Source organism: Rana temporaria, chromosome 2 (genome assembly GCF_905171775.1).
Source record: "Rana temporaria chromosome 2, aRanTem1.1, whole genome shotgun sequence".
Taxonomy (NCBI): Eukaryota; Metazoa; Chordata; class Amphibia; order Anura; family Ranidae; genus Rana; species Rana temporaria.
This window is the reverse complement of record NC_053490.1, coordinates 457,855,250-457,871,871: the sequence shown is the minus strand read 5'-3', so window position 1 is coordinate 457,871,871 and position 16,622 is coordinate 457,855,250. Positions and strand designations below refer to the sequence as shown.

At 44.4% G+C, this 16,622-nt stretch overlaps 1 protein-coding gene across 2 annotated transcripts in view; it reads left to right on the top strand.

Moving 5' to 3' along the window:
- NSRP1 (nuclear speckle splicing regulatory protein 1) overlaps positions 1-10,653 on the top strand; it is a 64,564-nt gene extending 53,911 nt beyond the window's left edge. For both annotated transcript variants that reach the window (XM_040338570.1, XM_040338571.1), the window contains 3 exons: positions 90-297; positions 7,141-7,249; positions 9,273-10,653. In XM_040338570.1, the coding sequence (XP_040194504.1) occupies positions 90-297; positions 7,141-7,249; positions 9,273-10,428 (1,473 nt within the window). In that variant the 3' untranslated portion in view covers positions 10,429-10,653. The remainder of the gene's footprint in view (positions 1-89; positions 298-7,140; positions 7,250-9,272) is intronic.
- Positions 10,654-16,622: the final 5,969 nt, after the last annotated feature.

Below are 16,622 nucleotides of genomic sequence, written 5' to 3'. Positions count from 1 at the left end.
GTGGGAGAGCTGAGGTAGTTAAAGCTGAGCCAGTGACTAACTTTAAGTATTTATTTTTAGTTTACCTTTTATATTTTCTTTCCTCTTAGCCAAAGTATATCCAGAATATCTTAAAAGCTGTTGAAGTGAGGAAGAAGGAACAGGAAAAGCGTATGGAGAAAAAGATTCAGAAAGAACGTGAGATGGAAGGAGACGAATTTAAGGATAAGGAGGCTTTTGTGACGACTGCCTACAAGAAAAAGTTGCAAGAGAAGACTGAAGAAGAAGAACGGGAGAAAAAGGAAGCTGAATTAGAAGGTAACAACTCTTTATAACCTTATCTGTGTTGGTTATGTTTTTCATATTTGGTAAGAAGACTGTGTCTATGTCAAAGGTAAAGCTCCTTATTCCTTATCTAGTTGTGTATATAAAAGTGTCAGCATGATATGCCCACCTGGCTACAAGTTCCTTGCTTGTCTTGAGCTCCAGCAGAGTGCATTACTTAGTTCATTATTGAATGATTAATCCCCTGAAGCCACTCCTCTCCAGTTGTGCGGCTGCCCCCTTGCCTAACATCATCACGTACAGTGTAGGATCAGCAGTATCCATTGTTTTCTTTATCGTACACCACGGGACACAGAGACGAAGTCTTTACATAATGATTATATGCTCACTAGAGGTGATTGGACACTGGCACAACCAATCAGTCAGTTCCCGTCCATATAGCCCCTCCCATCCGGGAAGTACCTCAGTTTTTTCGGCAGTGTCGAAGGTGTAGGACGCATGGAGAAGTGCTAAGCAAGCTCTGCTAAAATAGACCCTTCGGGGCTAAGGAGCTATGCCTTTTAGGCTATGAAGCTATGCCAAAACTGGAATGGATCCGGGCCTCTTGCAAGAGGCGTCGCCTGTAATGTCTCTGGTGTCCGGCATTTTTTATATTAAGACTTAAAGTCCTGGTCAGAGTCTTTTACAAGGCCCAGGGGGATGTCTCCTTTAAATAGGAAACTCGTATCCCTGAAGGTTGGCACACAAAGTCCGCCAAGATGGGTGAAGATTGGTACTGTCTGAAAATATTTCGGCAGAAAAACCTGTGGCGGGGATTAAGGTAAGTGAAAGAGGAGAGGACCTTTTTCAAAATTTGGAGGGGTGTCTTCTCAAAATTGGCCACTAGAGGGAGTAAAGAGCCGAGTTTTGTCTCACCTCTTTCAGGAACGCTGTCAGATCCATTGGACGAGCACACTTACTCCGCTGCAGAGCTCTGCTAAACACGCTCACAGGTAAGAAGCCCCAGAAGGCAGGGGGAAGCTTGTTAGGCTCCCAGGCAGCTGCCATTGTGCTTAGGTCGCGTGAGCGCTTTATCGGCTAGACATTCTATCAAGTGGACGTGAGGACAGGAGGATGCAGCCTTTGGGCGAAGTGTGCTGCAGGCAGCGGCATAGAGCTTCTGGTCCTGGGTGGCCTGCTTGATCTATGTCTCCCTCCCTTCATATGGAGCATTGCTCTGGGACGTCCCATTATGTAAAGACTTAGTCTCTGTGTCCCGCGGTGTACGATAAAGGAAATAGGATTTTTAGACAGCTTACCTGTAAAATCCTTTTCTTGTAGTACACCACGGGACACAGAGGTCCCCCCCTTCTTATGGGAAAACCTTATTGTTTTGCTACAATACTGAGGTACTTCCCGGATGGGAGGGGCTATATGGAGGGGAACTGACTCTGGTTGTGCCAGTGTCTAATCACCTCTGGTGAACATATAACCATTATGTAAAGACTTGGTCTCTGTGTCCTGTGGTGTACTCTAAGAAAAGGATTTTACAGGTAAGCTGTCTAAAAATCCTATTTTTTATGACAGAGTTCTCCCACATTCCAGGCTGGGGAAAGGACAAGACCACAGTTCTTAACTCAGGTGTAAGGTTGGTATTCTTCCTTACAACCAAATAGCCAAAACTGTCGTCATATTTTGTATATTGAGGGTAGGGGAGGGTGCTTCCTAAAAGACATTTAAATCTAGTCCTCTATTTTCATCTTTACTGTTGGGCATATGTTAAAAAAAAATAAAAAAATTAGAACACATTGAACGTTGTACATGGAGTATTCAAATGACCAATCTTTTCATTCTTATAAATAAATACAAAAGAAAAAAGATACCCCAGGTTGGGAATCCCCACTAGAGTGTTGGAGCATCAATCACTGGATTAAAAAAAAAAAAACGAAAGTGTTAAAAAACCAAAGCTCTTTTGGCCCTACTTCTTTCTCCTATGAATCACAGAAATGCACTTCGTTCTGAGACGATCCAGGCTTTGGAGAGATCCTGGCTTTAATGCCTGAATCACTCCAGATGCCTGTACCGGCAGCTGGCTCAGTCTCTTAGCATGCCGCTGAGAGCCTGAGCCAGCTGCTCCCGCCTCCCTCCACAGCCTGGTGCTCCAGTGAGAGCTGGAGGGGCAGAACAGAGAGCTGGTGATTGACAGCCACTGGCTGTCTGCTCACTGAGAACTGAGCAATCCGGCAGTCATTGATTGCTCTGTTCTTTGTCTTGGAGGCGTATCAATGCGGCATCCACCTGGGTAAGTATGACTGTTTGTTTGTTTTTTGTTTGTTTTTTAACATTCCAATACTTCTCTTTTAACTATGGTTTACAGATATCAATGGACACCAGTTATGATTTATAAAGTGGCTTCAGAGGAACAGCAGATTTTGAATAATGCTGTTATTGGTGGATGTATTTTTTTTTTTTTTTTTTTTTTTTTTTTTTTAAGTAGGTAAAATGCTATTAATCTTTTAAGTGATTCCACTATTTGTACCATCGTTAATACTTAAAGATTCACATAACTAGGCATACATAAACTGTTTAACACAGTAGACATGTATAGAACATCAGTTTAGAAGTGTGTGTGTGTATATATCAATTTTTTTTAAATAAAATATCGATTCCCAAATGTTTGTAATTTTCAATTGCCAACATGAAAATAATGATCTCTTCACAGCACACCTTGGTTTAGTGATAAGCTTATCGTTTATTCACATAAAGCAACAGGCATCTCAGGCCAATACTTCGGGGCCATTGCAGGATCCCTTTTTCAAGGCATAGTGAGGATCAAAAGGTTAAGGGAGATCCTGCACTGTTGGGCTATAATCCACGTTGCCTTATGTGAATAAAAGACAAGTTGGGATTCTGTGTAAAATCTACATAAAAACGGAATGCAATGATTTACCCATTTCAAAAAACCCATACTTTATTCACAATAGAAAATGTTTACATTTTAGGAACAAAATAAGGTAAAGTAATGGCAGCAATATGTCTCAAAAATGTTAGGACCAGAGCCATGTTTACCACGGTGTCGGTGTAGCATCCCCTCTTTTTTTTTTATTGTAATCAAATTAACAGTTGTACAATCATACTAGTATTTGTACATACATTTTAGCATGGAAAATGTAACATTTAGTATAGCTGAATTTTTTTTTCTTTCCCCCCCTCCCAACCAACTTCATTGTAACAAAAAGTGCATACATGTCAATACATATAGCTAAACTGTCAATGATAACACAAGGGTGTACAGTAATCAGAATACCGATAGTTCAAAACCGGAGACATGACCAACAAACAGATAATTTTAATTAACAGAAGAAAAAGAGAGCAGTATCTGGTGCTGACCATGCAGGTCCCCCAGACCCGCAACAGTGCGTCTAGCCAGGTGTAGGCCACCCATCTGGCAACACAGACCCGTGGCGCCTTATGTACAAGTATCAGAGTCCTGTAGCCAACGGTCCCAAATTTTGTCATATTTGCTCAGGCATTCCCTGTTAATGTACATCATTTTTTTTGTATGGTAGATTATTATTATTGACCTCCACCTTCCACTCCACAAGCCTAGGGGGCACCAGTCGCATCCAATTCCGGGCAATAACCTTCCGCACCGAGAACAAGGTCTCGTGCAGGAACGTCTTCGTATATTTGTCTATAGTATCGGGGAACACCCCAAGTAGACACCGTTTCGGGTCCAGCGTGACCAGAGAGCCCATGTGATCGTGCAGAAATGTTACAACTTGTGCCCACAGGCCCTGCACTTTGGGACATGACCATATTAAGTGAAAGAACATACCCACCTTCCTCCCACACATCTGACAGAGTGTAGATTGGGTGTTTCTATATCTGGCAACCCGAAGGGGGGGTGAGATATGCCTGATGGATAATATAGTTTCAAGATGTGCCAAATCTTTTCAATTGGTAAAAGGTCTGGACTGCAGGCAGGCCATTTAAGAACCCAGACTCTTCTACTATGAGTTGAAAATGCTGTTGCCATAAATACAGTGTGCAGTTTAGCATTGTCCTGCTGAAAAATGCAAGGCCTTTTCTGAAAAAGACATTGTCTGGATAGGGGCATATGCTGCTCTAATACCTGGATATATTTTTCAGTATTCATGGTGTCTTTCCAGATGTGCAAACTGCCCATTCACAATGCATGAATGCACCCCCATACCATGGTTGAAACCCACTACCATTAGAGATGCAGGCATTTGAACTGAGCACTGATAACAAGCCAGAAGGTCTCTCTCCTCTTTAGTCTGGAGGACATGGAGCCTATGGTTGACAAAAAAACATTTTAAATTTTGATTTATCTGACCACTTTGCAACAGATCATTTTAAATGCGCTTTTGCCCAGAGGAGACAGTGGCATGTTCAGATATGGCTTATTTTTATAATGAAGCTAGTATTTGTGGATAGCACGGCAAACTGTGTTCACAAAGTGATTTTTGGAAGTATTCCTGAGCCCATGCAGGGATGTCCATAACAGAATCATGCCTGTTTTTAATGCAGTGTCCTCTAAGGGCCAGAAGATCTTGGGCATCCAATATTGTGTTTCGGCTTTGTCCCTTGCACACACAGATTTCTCCATATTCTAGGAATCATTAAATGATGATATGTCTTTGCAATTTTATGTTAAAACACATTGGGGTAGATTCACGTTGGGCCGCGCAATGATATGGCGGCGCAGCGTATCGTCTTTACGCTACGCCGCCGTAACTTACAGGAGCAAGTGCTGTATTCACAAAGCACTTGCTCCGTAAGTTGCGGCGGCGTAGCGTAAAAGGGGCCGGCGTAAGCGCACGTAATTCAAATGATCCGGTAGGGGGCGTGGATCATTTAAATTAGGCGCGTTCCCGCGCCGAACGTACTGCGAATGCGCCGTCCCTAAAATTTCCAGACGTGCATTGCGGTAAATGACGTCGCAAGGACGTCATTGGTTTCGACGTAAATGGCGTCCAGCGGCATTCACAAACGACTTACGCAAACAACGTAAAATGTTCAAATCGCGACGCGGGAACGACGTCCATACTTAACATTGGCTGCGCCTCCTAAAAGCAGGAGCAACATTACGACGTAAAAAACTACCGCCGGCCGCACGTACGTTTGTGAATCGGCGTAAGTATGTAATTTGCATACTCTACGCTGAAAACTATGGGAGCGGCCAGCGTGAGAATGCATCCTAAGATACGACAGTGTAAGAGACTTATGCCAGTCGTATCTTAGGCTAATGTCAGCGTATCTAGCTTTCTGAATGCAGAAAGTAGATACGCCGGCGCAGCTTAGCAATTACGCAGCGTATCTATGGATACGCCGGTGTAATTGTTCTGTGAATCTACCCCAAAATTCTAAAATTGTTGGACAATTTTTAGATGCAGTTTTTCACAGATTGGTTAACCTCAGCCCATCTTTACTTCTGAGACACTGAGGGCCAGATTCTCATACATTCGCGCTGCTCCTGGGCAGCGGAATATATGAGATCTACGTTACACCGCCGCAGGTCTACAGGTTTACATCCTGATTCTCAGAACACTTACCTGTAAACTTGCGGCGGTGTAGCGTTAGATTGCTCGTCGCAAGCCCGCCCAATTCAAATGGGGCGGGCACCATTTAAATTAGGCGCGCTCCCGCGCCGAGCGTACTGCGCATGCTCCGTCGGGTAAATTACCCGACGTGCATTGCGCTAAATGACGTCGCCCCGACGTCATTTGCCTAGATGTATACGTAAATGGCGTCCAGCGCCATTCACAGACATCTTACGCAAACGACGTAATTTTTATTGAATTCGACGCGGGAACGACGGCCATCGTTAACATTGGTTGCGCCTGCTAATTAGCAGGGGCAACCTTACGCGTCGGGTACGCTACGCAAACGACGTTAATTCGCTGCGTCGACCTCGCGTATGTTCGGGAATCGCCGTACTTACCTCATTTGCATAGACGACGGGGAAAAGCGACGATGCGACACCTAGCGGCGGGAAAAAAAAATACATTTAAGATCTGACAGCGTAACAGCCTTACGCATGTCAGATCTAATGGGTACCTATGCGCAACTGATTCTGAGAATCAGTCGCATAGATACCCGGGGCCAGATGAGGTGTTACGACGGTGCTAATGGTGTTGCGCCGTCGTAACGCCTTTGAGAATCTGGCCCTGACTTTCTAAGATGCTCTTTTCATACCCAGTCACGTTACTGAACTCTTCCTTGTTGGTACCACTTACTTTGTCCGCTTTATGTTGCCCTGTCCCACATTTTTTTTGAGACCTATTGCTGTCATCAAATTATCTTATTTTTTTATTTTCTTAAAATGGTACATTTTCTCAGTTTAAACATTTTAATGTTTTCTATTGTCTGTTGTGAATTAAATATGGGTTTGAGATTTACAAATCATTGCATTTTGTTGTTATCTAGATTTGACACAGCATCTCAACTTTTTGGGAATTGGCGTGTAGGTAAAAAGAAGCTACAATAATTTGGAGTTCGACATTTTATTTTTTAAACCAATACATTTCTAAACCTAATAGTTTAAAAAAACATTATTTTCTTATGATTGCATGGTGGTGCCATCCACCAGTTCACTAGAGCACCCTTGCAGAAACTGTTGGCGAGCCTGTAAGTGTGACAGATACAATGTCTACTTTTACCTACAGACATTTTAGTCAATTGGGCAATCTTTTAATATGACAGCACAAAGAAGTCTTATGTTCTGAAAGGGCTGCTGTGGATCACTTTACCATGGTGCAAGTGCAACCTACTTTTAAAACGTTTGCTAGCAGAGTGCTGGTAGTTCTTGCGTATATGGTTTGTGGAGGTGATGACTAATAAGGTGTTTCTTCTCATTTGTCATTGCTTTAGCTTCTCTTGATGTTACCAAACAAAAAGACCTGAGTGGATTTTATAGACATCTTTTAAATCAGACTGTGGGGGAAGAAAAGGCTCCAGAATGCAGCTTGAGGGATGCAGGGTAAGAATTGCTGTATGTTCCTTTTTCTAAAGAATTCTGCCATAAATATTTTAGAGACACAAAGCTTCTTCTTTACATTGGAACTGAAAAGGGCTGGTACTAGAATTAACCTGCAGCTACACAGGTTCCAAATCAGTTATCCATTCACGTGAAAAAAAATCTGGTTCATTTACTTTATTTGCACACAATGCCTTAATTGAAATTAATATTCACACTAATCTAATGAATGTTTAAACTTGGAATATAAATATGAATAGATTTATATTTAAAAAAAAAAAAAGTCATCAAGGCAGAGTCTTCACAGATACTGAGAGAAGAAACTGAGTAACCAGTTCCTCTTCCAGGGTTGCTGGGTTCTCCAAGTGAAGCAGGAAGTGATACAGTGCTCAACAAACTGGACTTTTATACCTTTCTGGGATCAAACAGTGGAGGGGCATTCAGCCTATACAAATGAATATTTTCTATCTCTATCTTTTATATTATACATTTGCCATAACCCATTTGAGGTTTTGAAGGCTTGCCGGAAATTACATTAAGTGTCATGTCATTAAATTACTAAAAAGCTGCAAATACAAAGGCTTGTCTTTATTGGACTGTAGTTTAAATCTCTATCTTCAGTTCTGGTAAGCTGTCGAATCCTTTTTCTGAATAAAGAATTTTAATTATATTGTTTTATACGAGGTGCGACGATTTAATTCCCAGAATGGCCTGTAATAAAAAAACACCTCTGCATTCTTCAAAAGATCAGATGAAATTTGAAGACGGCCTTTCTGATCTTCTGTCGAGATTTGAGGCACCATCTTTTCAGAAATCTTTCTCATTCTCAATTCCTCCATTAGAATGTGCCACACTGTTTCCCCTGTTTATGTTAAATTCTTTCGCCATCAGTTGCATACTCGGACTTCGATCTGAGAGTACGAGGGTTCGCACTCTGTCCACATTTGCATCTGTCTTGCTTTTTTGTCTGCCTACTTGTTGCGTCAACTTGGGCATCTTCCCAACCCTCCTTAAACCACCTATGCCATTAAAAAACACTTGATTTCTTCATGGAATGTTTACCATAAGCCTTTTGTACCAGAGCTAAAGTTTCACTTGCAATTTTGCCAATTGTCATGCAAAATTTGATGTTAATCCACTGCTTCAAGTTACGGTCACTAATTTTCCTCCAACAGCACAACACACACATTATTTCTTCTACTATTTAGTAAAACCCGAGTCAGCTGGTCTGTGACCCAGGCGAGTGCAAGTTAGAACATGTCATACCTTGTGTGTGTATATAATCTTTAGTGGCCTAATTTGCCTGTAATGCAGTATGTTTCATGATGTGCAGGTTGCTGTGTTCTGTAGAATCCTTCTGTGCATGAGAAACCCAGTCCTGTTCCTGCTGCTGAACTTCTGGCACTGGGGAAATTAATAGATCAACGTTTTCTATGAAGCTGCCAAGAAGGACCCACCCCTCTACTCCTCCCTCCACCTCCATGGGGAAAGTTTGTTTCATGGTGTTACACGGCATGTATCATGATCTATAAATGGGGGAATAGTCTGAGACACTGGATTCTCTCCCCCATTAACAGATCACTTTACATGCAACACAATGAAACCACTTTCTCAGTAGAGGAGGAGGGGGGGCAGGTCCTAGTTGGAAAGTTATTTACTGCAGCTTCACAGAAGAAGACTTGGCTATTAACTCCCTCAGCACAAAAAGTTCAACAGAAAGAAGTGGACTGGGCATCCTCTGCACATACATTTTTTTACGGCATCCAGGAGCCTGCACAACATGGGGATATCCATTATTACAGAAAAAATTTGGTCACTAAAGCCTAGAGTTTTTTTTTTTTTTTTTTTTTTTTTTAGGAAAACTTCAGCTTTAGGAAAACTTCAGCTTTAAACACCAGCATTTCATCTGCCCTATAATCCCATATTGATCAAACATTTAATAAGTATATACATTGCATATTGTGTTCATATACTGTACTGCACAATCCCCAATTAATCCCGCTGTTATGTTGCCTTCCATGTTTAGAGTTAAAGAGGAGAAGCCAAGGGGCTATCCAGATGAAGTGAACAATACTAGCCAGCAGGAAAACATTGATGCTGATAGTGATTTGGGTACAGAGTCCAGTGAGGAAGAAGACATCGCCGACAAAAAGCCTCCAAGCAAGTCTGGTCCAAGTCAAGTCAAAATAAGTAAAAAGACCAATTACAGACAGAGACATTCTAGTTCATCCAGTGAAGAACAAGATAACCATAAGGGAAAAGAGAGAAAAAAGAGTGAAGAAAGTCGGCTTGACAAAGATAGATCCCATCGGGATTATAGCAGAGAAATGAGGGAAGAGTTTGATGAAAAGCCAAGGCATGGGGAACCTACTGACAAAGACCGACAGAGGAAGAGAGAGGAATCAGATTCTGAGCTAAGAGCTACAGAAATGAGAGAACACAAAAGTAACAAGGATGGAAAAAGAGATGATGGTAGGCATAAAAAAGAAGAGGTTAAACATAATGACAAGGACCGAGAACGAGGCAAGAAACACAAAGATAGGATGGATGATGGCAAGGGAAGAGACAGGAATGTTAAAGAATATAGGCCCAAAGAATATGGAGAGAGGTCAGATAAAGACTACAAAGATCGGTCAGAGCGACCATTTGAACAGAAGCTAGAGCGAGGAGAAAAAATGGAGAGAGATTGTGAAAAAAGGTCAGAGAGAGATAACAAAGAGAGGTCAGAGAGGGAGCGTGGGGAGAGGTCAGAGAGGGAGCGTGGGGAGAGGGAGCGTGGGGAGAGGTCAGAGAGGGAGCGTGGAGGGAGATCAGAGAGGGAGCGTGGAGGAAGATCAGACAGGGAGCGTGGAGAGAAATCGGACAGGGAGCGTGGAGAGAAATCGGACAGGGAATGTATGGAGAAGTTGGCTTCAGAGGACATAGATGTGAAAGAAAGGCAATCTAAAGATAAGAGGCACAGTGAAAATAATAAAAAGAGAAGCTCATCACCATTTGAAATGCCACCTAAAAATGATTCCAAGAGTGATGAAGGAGAAACCCAAAATGTGGATAACTCCTCAACCAATAAGTTTGCAAAGCGAAGTAATGAAGGGGATGTGGTATCAGCCAGGGACCGGTACCTTGCTCGACAAATGGCTCGGGTAAAAACTAAAGCCTATGTTGAGATAGAGGAGGATTAGCAAAACCGGTTATTCAGAAACATCAGATGGCCTTACCTTTTTGGAGGTGGGTCTCTCAGTAAGTTTTCATATCAATGCATTTCTCTGGCAGGAGTGCTAATAAAAGGATTTTGTTTTGATGATATGATACCGGGATTTGCTTAATATATCCTACAGTTTTGGGCATTTTTATTGTTTTGAAAGTTTGTATACAGAATTACTCAAGTAAACATCAGTTGCAACTGGCGTGTGTGGTTTTTTCTTTTTGTCACGTGAAATGGATATTCCATATGACAGTATGCAAGTAGACGGGGCATATATGCGATCAGTCAAAATGAATAACAATGTAAAGGATTTATTAATGAATGTGCTAAAACTGCAAATGATCATTTGGATGCAACTACATTGTGTTTTTTCTTTTTTTTTTTTTTTTTTTTACACCTACAATAATCTAAATGTATGCTATTCAGATGTTACTTTAGATCTGGAAACGACAACTTGGTATCCATGTTCACAAGCTGGTGTAGCGTGCATTTATAGTTTTGCAATAAAGCATATCGAAACCCAAAAACAAAATTGTATTTTAGCACAGTTTACCAATTCTTTGATGTGGTGGCTGCATTTGTTTTTCTTTTGTAGGCTTTTTTCTTTTACTTTCACCAGGTGGTCAGGCCAGTAACACACTTCTATCTTATAGTGGCTACACTCACACCTCCACTGCATCTATGGAGAAGCAAAGTAGCCAAGAAAACTGCTAACTATACAGATTAAATACATGTATGTGATCTGTGCTACCTGCCCAGGATTGTTTTCGGTCTATCTGACCCTTAAATTAACTACTCCATCGAAGTGTCCAGTCTTCTCTCCTGCCTCAGCTGTGTACATTAACGCTTTCAGGCCTTGTAAGGGCCCTTTCACACGGGTGTTCCTTCATCTGTTTTTCATCTGTCTGTTTCGGGGAGGAAAAAATAATCACAAGGAGCACATTGACCTCACTGAGAGGTAGGCCTTATTCAGATGGGCTCTGGCACCCTTGAGGCCTTTGTTTCTTTATCGTACATCACGGGACACAGAGCGGCATTCATTACTATATGGGTTATATGGAGTACCTTCAGGTGTAGACACTGGCAATCTCAAACAGGAAATGCCCCTCCCTATATAACCCCCTCCCACAGGAGGAGTACCTCAGTTTTTACGCCAGTGTCTTAGGTGTTAGTCATGGTTTAGCTTGCCTCCGCATCCTTGGGATTAGGTGAGCTACCGGTTCTGTCCAAAAAAGCCTCAGCGCTAAAGTGGTCAGTAACCGGACCCCAAACCCTTGGGGTATAGCCCATAATGCTTTTCTTTTTAGAGAGCTGGACCCTGGGCCCAGAACTTAGAAACCTTTGGGTACCTAAAGTTTTCTGTTGCCAGGGTGCTATATGGGCCCAGGACAGTGGATCCTTCATAGGAACCCAGGGCCTGAAGGTCTAGACATCCCCACGGAGATGGGGGAAGATTGGGCCTCTTGCTTGGCAAAGTCCTGCGGCATGGAGCAGGTAAGTGAGGGGAAAACTTGCGGAACTTGGTTCTTAGCAGGTTTTTTTCTGGGGGGTCACAGGGGACATGCCTAAAGTTATGCACTGCATCTGGCAAACTAGTCACATATCATAAAGATAGGATGGCTCTCTATGTATTATTCCCCATAAGATGTGACCTCCCTTGTAGTGTTGGAAAAGCATTGAGTGGGGCCTGTGTTATATAAAAATATATGTGTGTGTCAGAGAGCTTTGCTTACCTGCAGGCCTCCAGGCGATGCTCCATTCAGTCTTCCTCCTCAGAGCCTGCAAGCAGGCAAAACGCTGGCCTCCTCATGGTTCCAGGCTGCAGGCCGCAGTTTGCTGGAACAGAGAGGTCCCTTCCTCCCAAAATCCCCCCCCTCCCCCTGTCGGGAGGGGCATTTCCTGTTTGAGGTTGCTGGGGGGGAAGGGCGGGTCAGTGGCTTAAAGGAAGGGGCGGCCCTTCCTTGTTTGTTCCATCAATACTTTGGAACTGAGGACATAGACCAGAGTGGCAGCACGGGGCGCCGAGGACACACAGTGGCCAGAAAGGATATTGCAGTCTTCAGAGGACTGTTTTGTCAAGCCTAGAAATAGGCTGTTTCTTTTCCATCTCATAGTTTTTCTTTGCAATACTACTCAGGGGGACAGAATGTTTTTTCTTTCCTGGATTTGAAACAAAAACGAAAAAAAAAAAAAAAAAAAAAGTCATCTAGGGGAGAGGAAGCATTTTTTTATCCCCCAAACAGGTGTTTGGACAATTAACTTTTATAGTTCCAAATACCAATAGGTAGCAGGTGTACCTCGGTATTGTACCATGGTATGCCGCTGTTTTCCCTACAGGGAGCCTTGGGGCCATCGGGATCTGGGGCTGGAGCTGACGCGGGTCAGTCCAGCCCTAAGATGGTCACGGAGGAGGTATTACTCACCTCTTTAAAAGAGATGAGAAAAGCATGGGGGAAAAAAAAAAAAAAAAAAAATGATATCCGCAGCTATGCGGGGCAGTAAGCGGAATAGATCTCCGTCGCCCGAGCGCGGACCCTCAGAAGAGGAGGTCCTTTCCTCAGGGGAATTGGACGACCTCTTGGACACGGACCAAGTAGGTTCAGGGATCGAAGACCCGGATACAGAGGAGTCTGGGGCAGTCTCCCTGAGGGAGAGCTGGTGGATTCAAGGATTGTCGGACTTGGTCCATAGGACATTCAACTTGCCAGTACCAGATCTCCAGGTATCGACGGTTTCAGCTTTGGGCTCACTGAGGGCGCCTCAAAGCAATGCTGTGTTTCCGATCCATCCTCTATTAGAGGGAATTTTGTTCCAAGATTGGAACAAGCCAGATAAGATCTTCTTACCACCTAAAAGGTTCTCTGTCCTATATCCTATGGAAGAAAAATTTTCCAAAAGATGGGCTACTCCTGCAGTGGACGCAGCCATCTCATGTGTTAACAGATCGTTAACATGCCCTGTAGAAAACATACAGGTGTTCAAGGATCCAGTTGATAAGCGCTTGGAAGCACTACTTAAGAACTCCTTCACTACTGCAGGGGCAGTAGTACAGCCAGCTGTGGCTGCGATTGGGGTCGCTCAAGCATTATCGGATCAATTTAAGCAGATGCTTAAACTTATTCCGGCCCAGCAGGCAGAAAAATTTTCGGATGTCCCTAAGGCCATATGTTTTACGGTAGACGCAATCAAGGATTCTATCCAGCAAGCGTCACGTTTATCGTTATCCCTTATCCATATGAGAAGACTCTTATGGTTAAAAAGCTGGGAGGCTGAGCCCCCATGCAAGAAGCTCCTGGTAGGGTTCCCCTTCCATGGAGGACGACTCTTCGGAGAAGACCTAGATAAATACATTCAGACCATTTCAAACGGCAAGAGTACTCTCTTGCCAACTAAGAAGAAGGTTCAGGGACCTGCGTTTAAACGACAGTATTCCCCTGGGCAGGGGCCCTCTAATGCCAAGCAGTATCGACGGCCTCCTGCAAAAGCAAACTTCGGCTTCAACAGCAGATCACAAGGACAGGCTGTTAGAGGCAAAAGGCAGTGGTTTCGCAAACCAGCAAAACCAGCCCCCAAGCCAACCTTATGAAGGGGCGCCCCCACCCACGAAGGTGGGGTGAAGGCTGCGACTCTTTTCAGAGATTTGGGAAGCCAGCATTCCCGACGAGTGGGTACGGTCTTCCGTGGCCACAGGCTACAAATTAGATTTCCTAAGGTTTCCTCCTCCTCATTTCCAGAAGTCGAGGATTCCAAACGATCCGGAAAAGGGAGCCGCATTAAGATCGGCATTAGATCATCTACTTTCCCAGGAAGTAATAGTAGAGGTACCAGTCCTGGAACAGGGGCTGGGTTTCTACTCCAACCTATTCATCATCCCAAAATCCAATGGAGATGTCAGGCCAATTTTGGACCTAAAGATGGTAAATGCATATCTAAAGATCCGCTCATTTCGGATGGAATCCGTGCGGTCAGCAGCTGCCACACTCCAGAAGGACGACTTCATGGCGTCCATAGACATAAAGGATGCCTACCTTCATGTTCCAATTTATCAGCCACATCAAAGATATCTACGCTTCATGGTGGCTTCGCGTCACTTCCAATTCGTGGCGCTTCCCTTCGGGTTGGCTACGGCCCCCCGGGTGTTCACGAAGGTCCTAGCTCCAATCCTAGCCAAACTAAGGATCCAAGGGGTCACGATCCTAGCATACCTGGACGACCTCCTAGTCATAGATCACTCGTCTCCCGGCTTGGAGCGAGCAGTGGCCCTCACGGTCCAATACCTCGAGAGGTTCGGCTGGGTCCTAAATCGAGAAAAGTCAGCTTTCCAGCCCACAAGGCAGTTGGAATATCTCGGCATGAGATTAGACACAGAACAACAAGGAGTGTTCCTACCTCTGAGGAAGGTAAAAGCCATCAAGGAATTAATCCTACTGGTTCTAAGCAAGAAAGAACCGACTATTCGCCTATGTATGAGGTTACTAGGCAAGATGGTGGCCACATTCGAGGCGGTACCATACGCCCAGAGCCACACTCGCATCCTACAGGCAGCCATCCTGTCAGCATGGAGCAGAAGGCCACAGGCCTTGGATATCCCGTTGCCGCTCTCATCAAGAGTCCGACAAAGTCTGTGTTGGTGGTTAGACCCTCAGAATCTACTGAAGGGGAGGTCTTTCAGCCCAGTGGCTTGGAAGATAGTGACCACAGACGCCAGCCTGACGGGCTGGGGAGCAATTTTGGATGGTTGCACTCGCCAAGGTACTTGGGCAAAGCCAGAGAAGCAGTTGCCCATCAACATCTTGGAGCTCAGAGCTGCTCGACTAGCCCTCAGGGCTTGGACGTCAAAATTGCAGGGGTTCCCGGTGAGAATTCAATCAGACAATGCCACGGCCGTGGCACACATAAATCACCAAGGGGGAACCAGGAGTCAAACCGCTCAGAGAGAGGTGAGCTTGATTCTTCTATGGGCAGAGGCTCATGTGCCCTGCATATCGGCAATATTCATTCCAGGAGTGGACAACTTTCAGGCGGACTTCTTAAGCCGCCAGACTCTATGGCCGGGGGAATGGTCTCTGCATCCACTAGTCTTTCAAGCACTCTGCCAAAGATGGGGAGTGCCGGACGTGGATATCATGGCATCGAGACTCAACAAGAAACTAGACAGGTTCATGTCCCGCTCAAGGGATCCGATGGCCTGCGGAACCGATGCGTTGGTTTGCCCTTGGCATCAGTTCAAACTTCTTTATGCGTTTCCCCCGCTCCAGTTACTACCCCGCCTGCTGCGCAGGATCCGGGTGGAGCACATACCAGTCATCCTGGTAGCTCCAGCATGGCCCAGAAGGGCATGGTACTCACTAATCTTAAGGATGGTAGTGGGAGACCCTTGGACTCTTCCTCTACGGCCAGACCTGCTATCGCAAGGTCCGATCCTCCACCCTGCCTTACGGCATCTAAATTTGACGGCCTGGAAGCTGAATCCCTGATTCTCAGGGGTAGAGGTCTGTCTCAGAAAGTAATCTCTACCCTAATCAGAGCCAGGAAACCGGTCTCTAGGGTGATTTATTACAGGGTCTGGAAGGCCTATGTAGGCTGGTGTGAGTCCAAGCGATGGCTTTCTCGCAAATTTACCATCGATAGAGTATTAAGTTTTCTCCAGCTAGGAGTGGATAAAGGATTGGCATTAAGCACAATCAAAGGACAGATTTCTGCTCTGTCAGTGTGGTTTCAGCGGCCGCTGGCCACCCACTCGCTGGTTAAGACCTTCCTTCAAGGGGTCTTACGTATTAGACCTCCAGTTAAATCCCCGCTTTGTCCGTGGGATTTAAATCTTGTTCTGTCAAAGTTTACAGAAACAACCGTTTGAGCCGTTGGCTGATATTCCTTTGGTTCTACTGACAAGGAAGTTAGTATTTTTGGTTGCCATAGTTTCCGCAAGAAGAGTTTCGGAGCTGGCAGCCTTATCCTGTAAGGAACCATATCTTGTTTTTCATAAGGACAAGGTCGTTCTCCGCCCTCATCCTTCCTTCCTTCCGAAGGTCATATCCAGTTTTCATTTGAACCAGGATTTGGTATTACCATCCTTCTTCCCTAAACCTACTTCCAGAAAGGAAGGGTTGCTGCATACCTTGGATATTGTCAGGGCCATGAAGGCCTATCTTAAAGCTACAAAGAAGATCC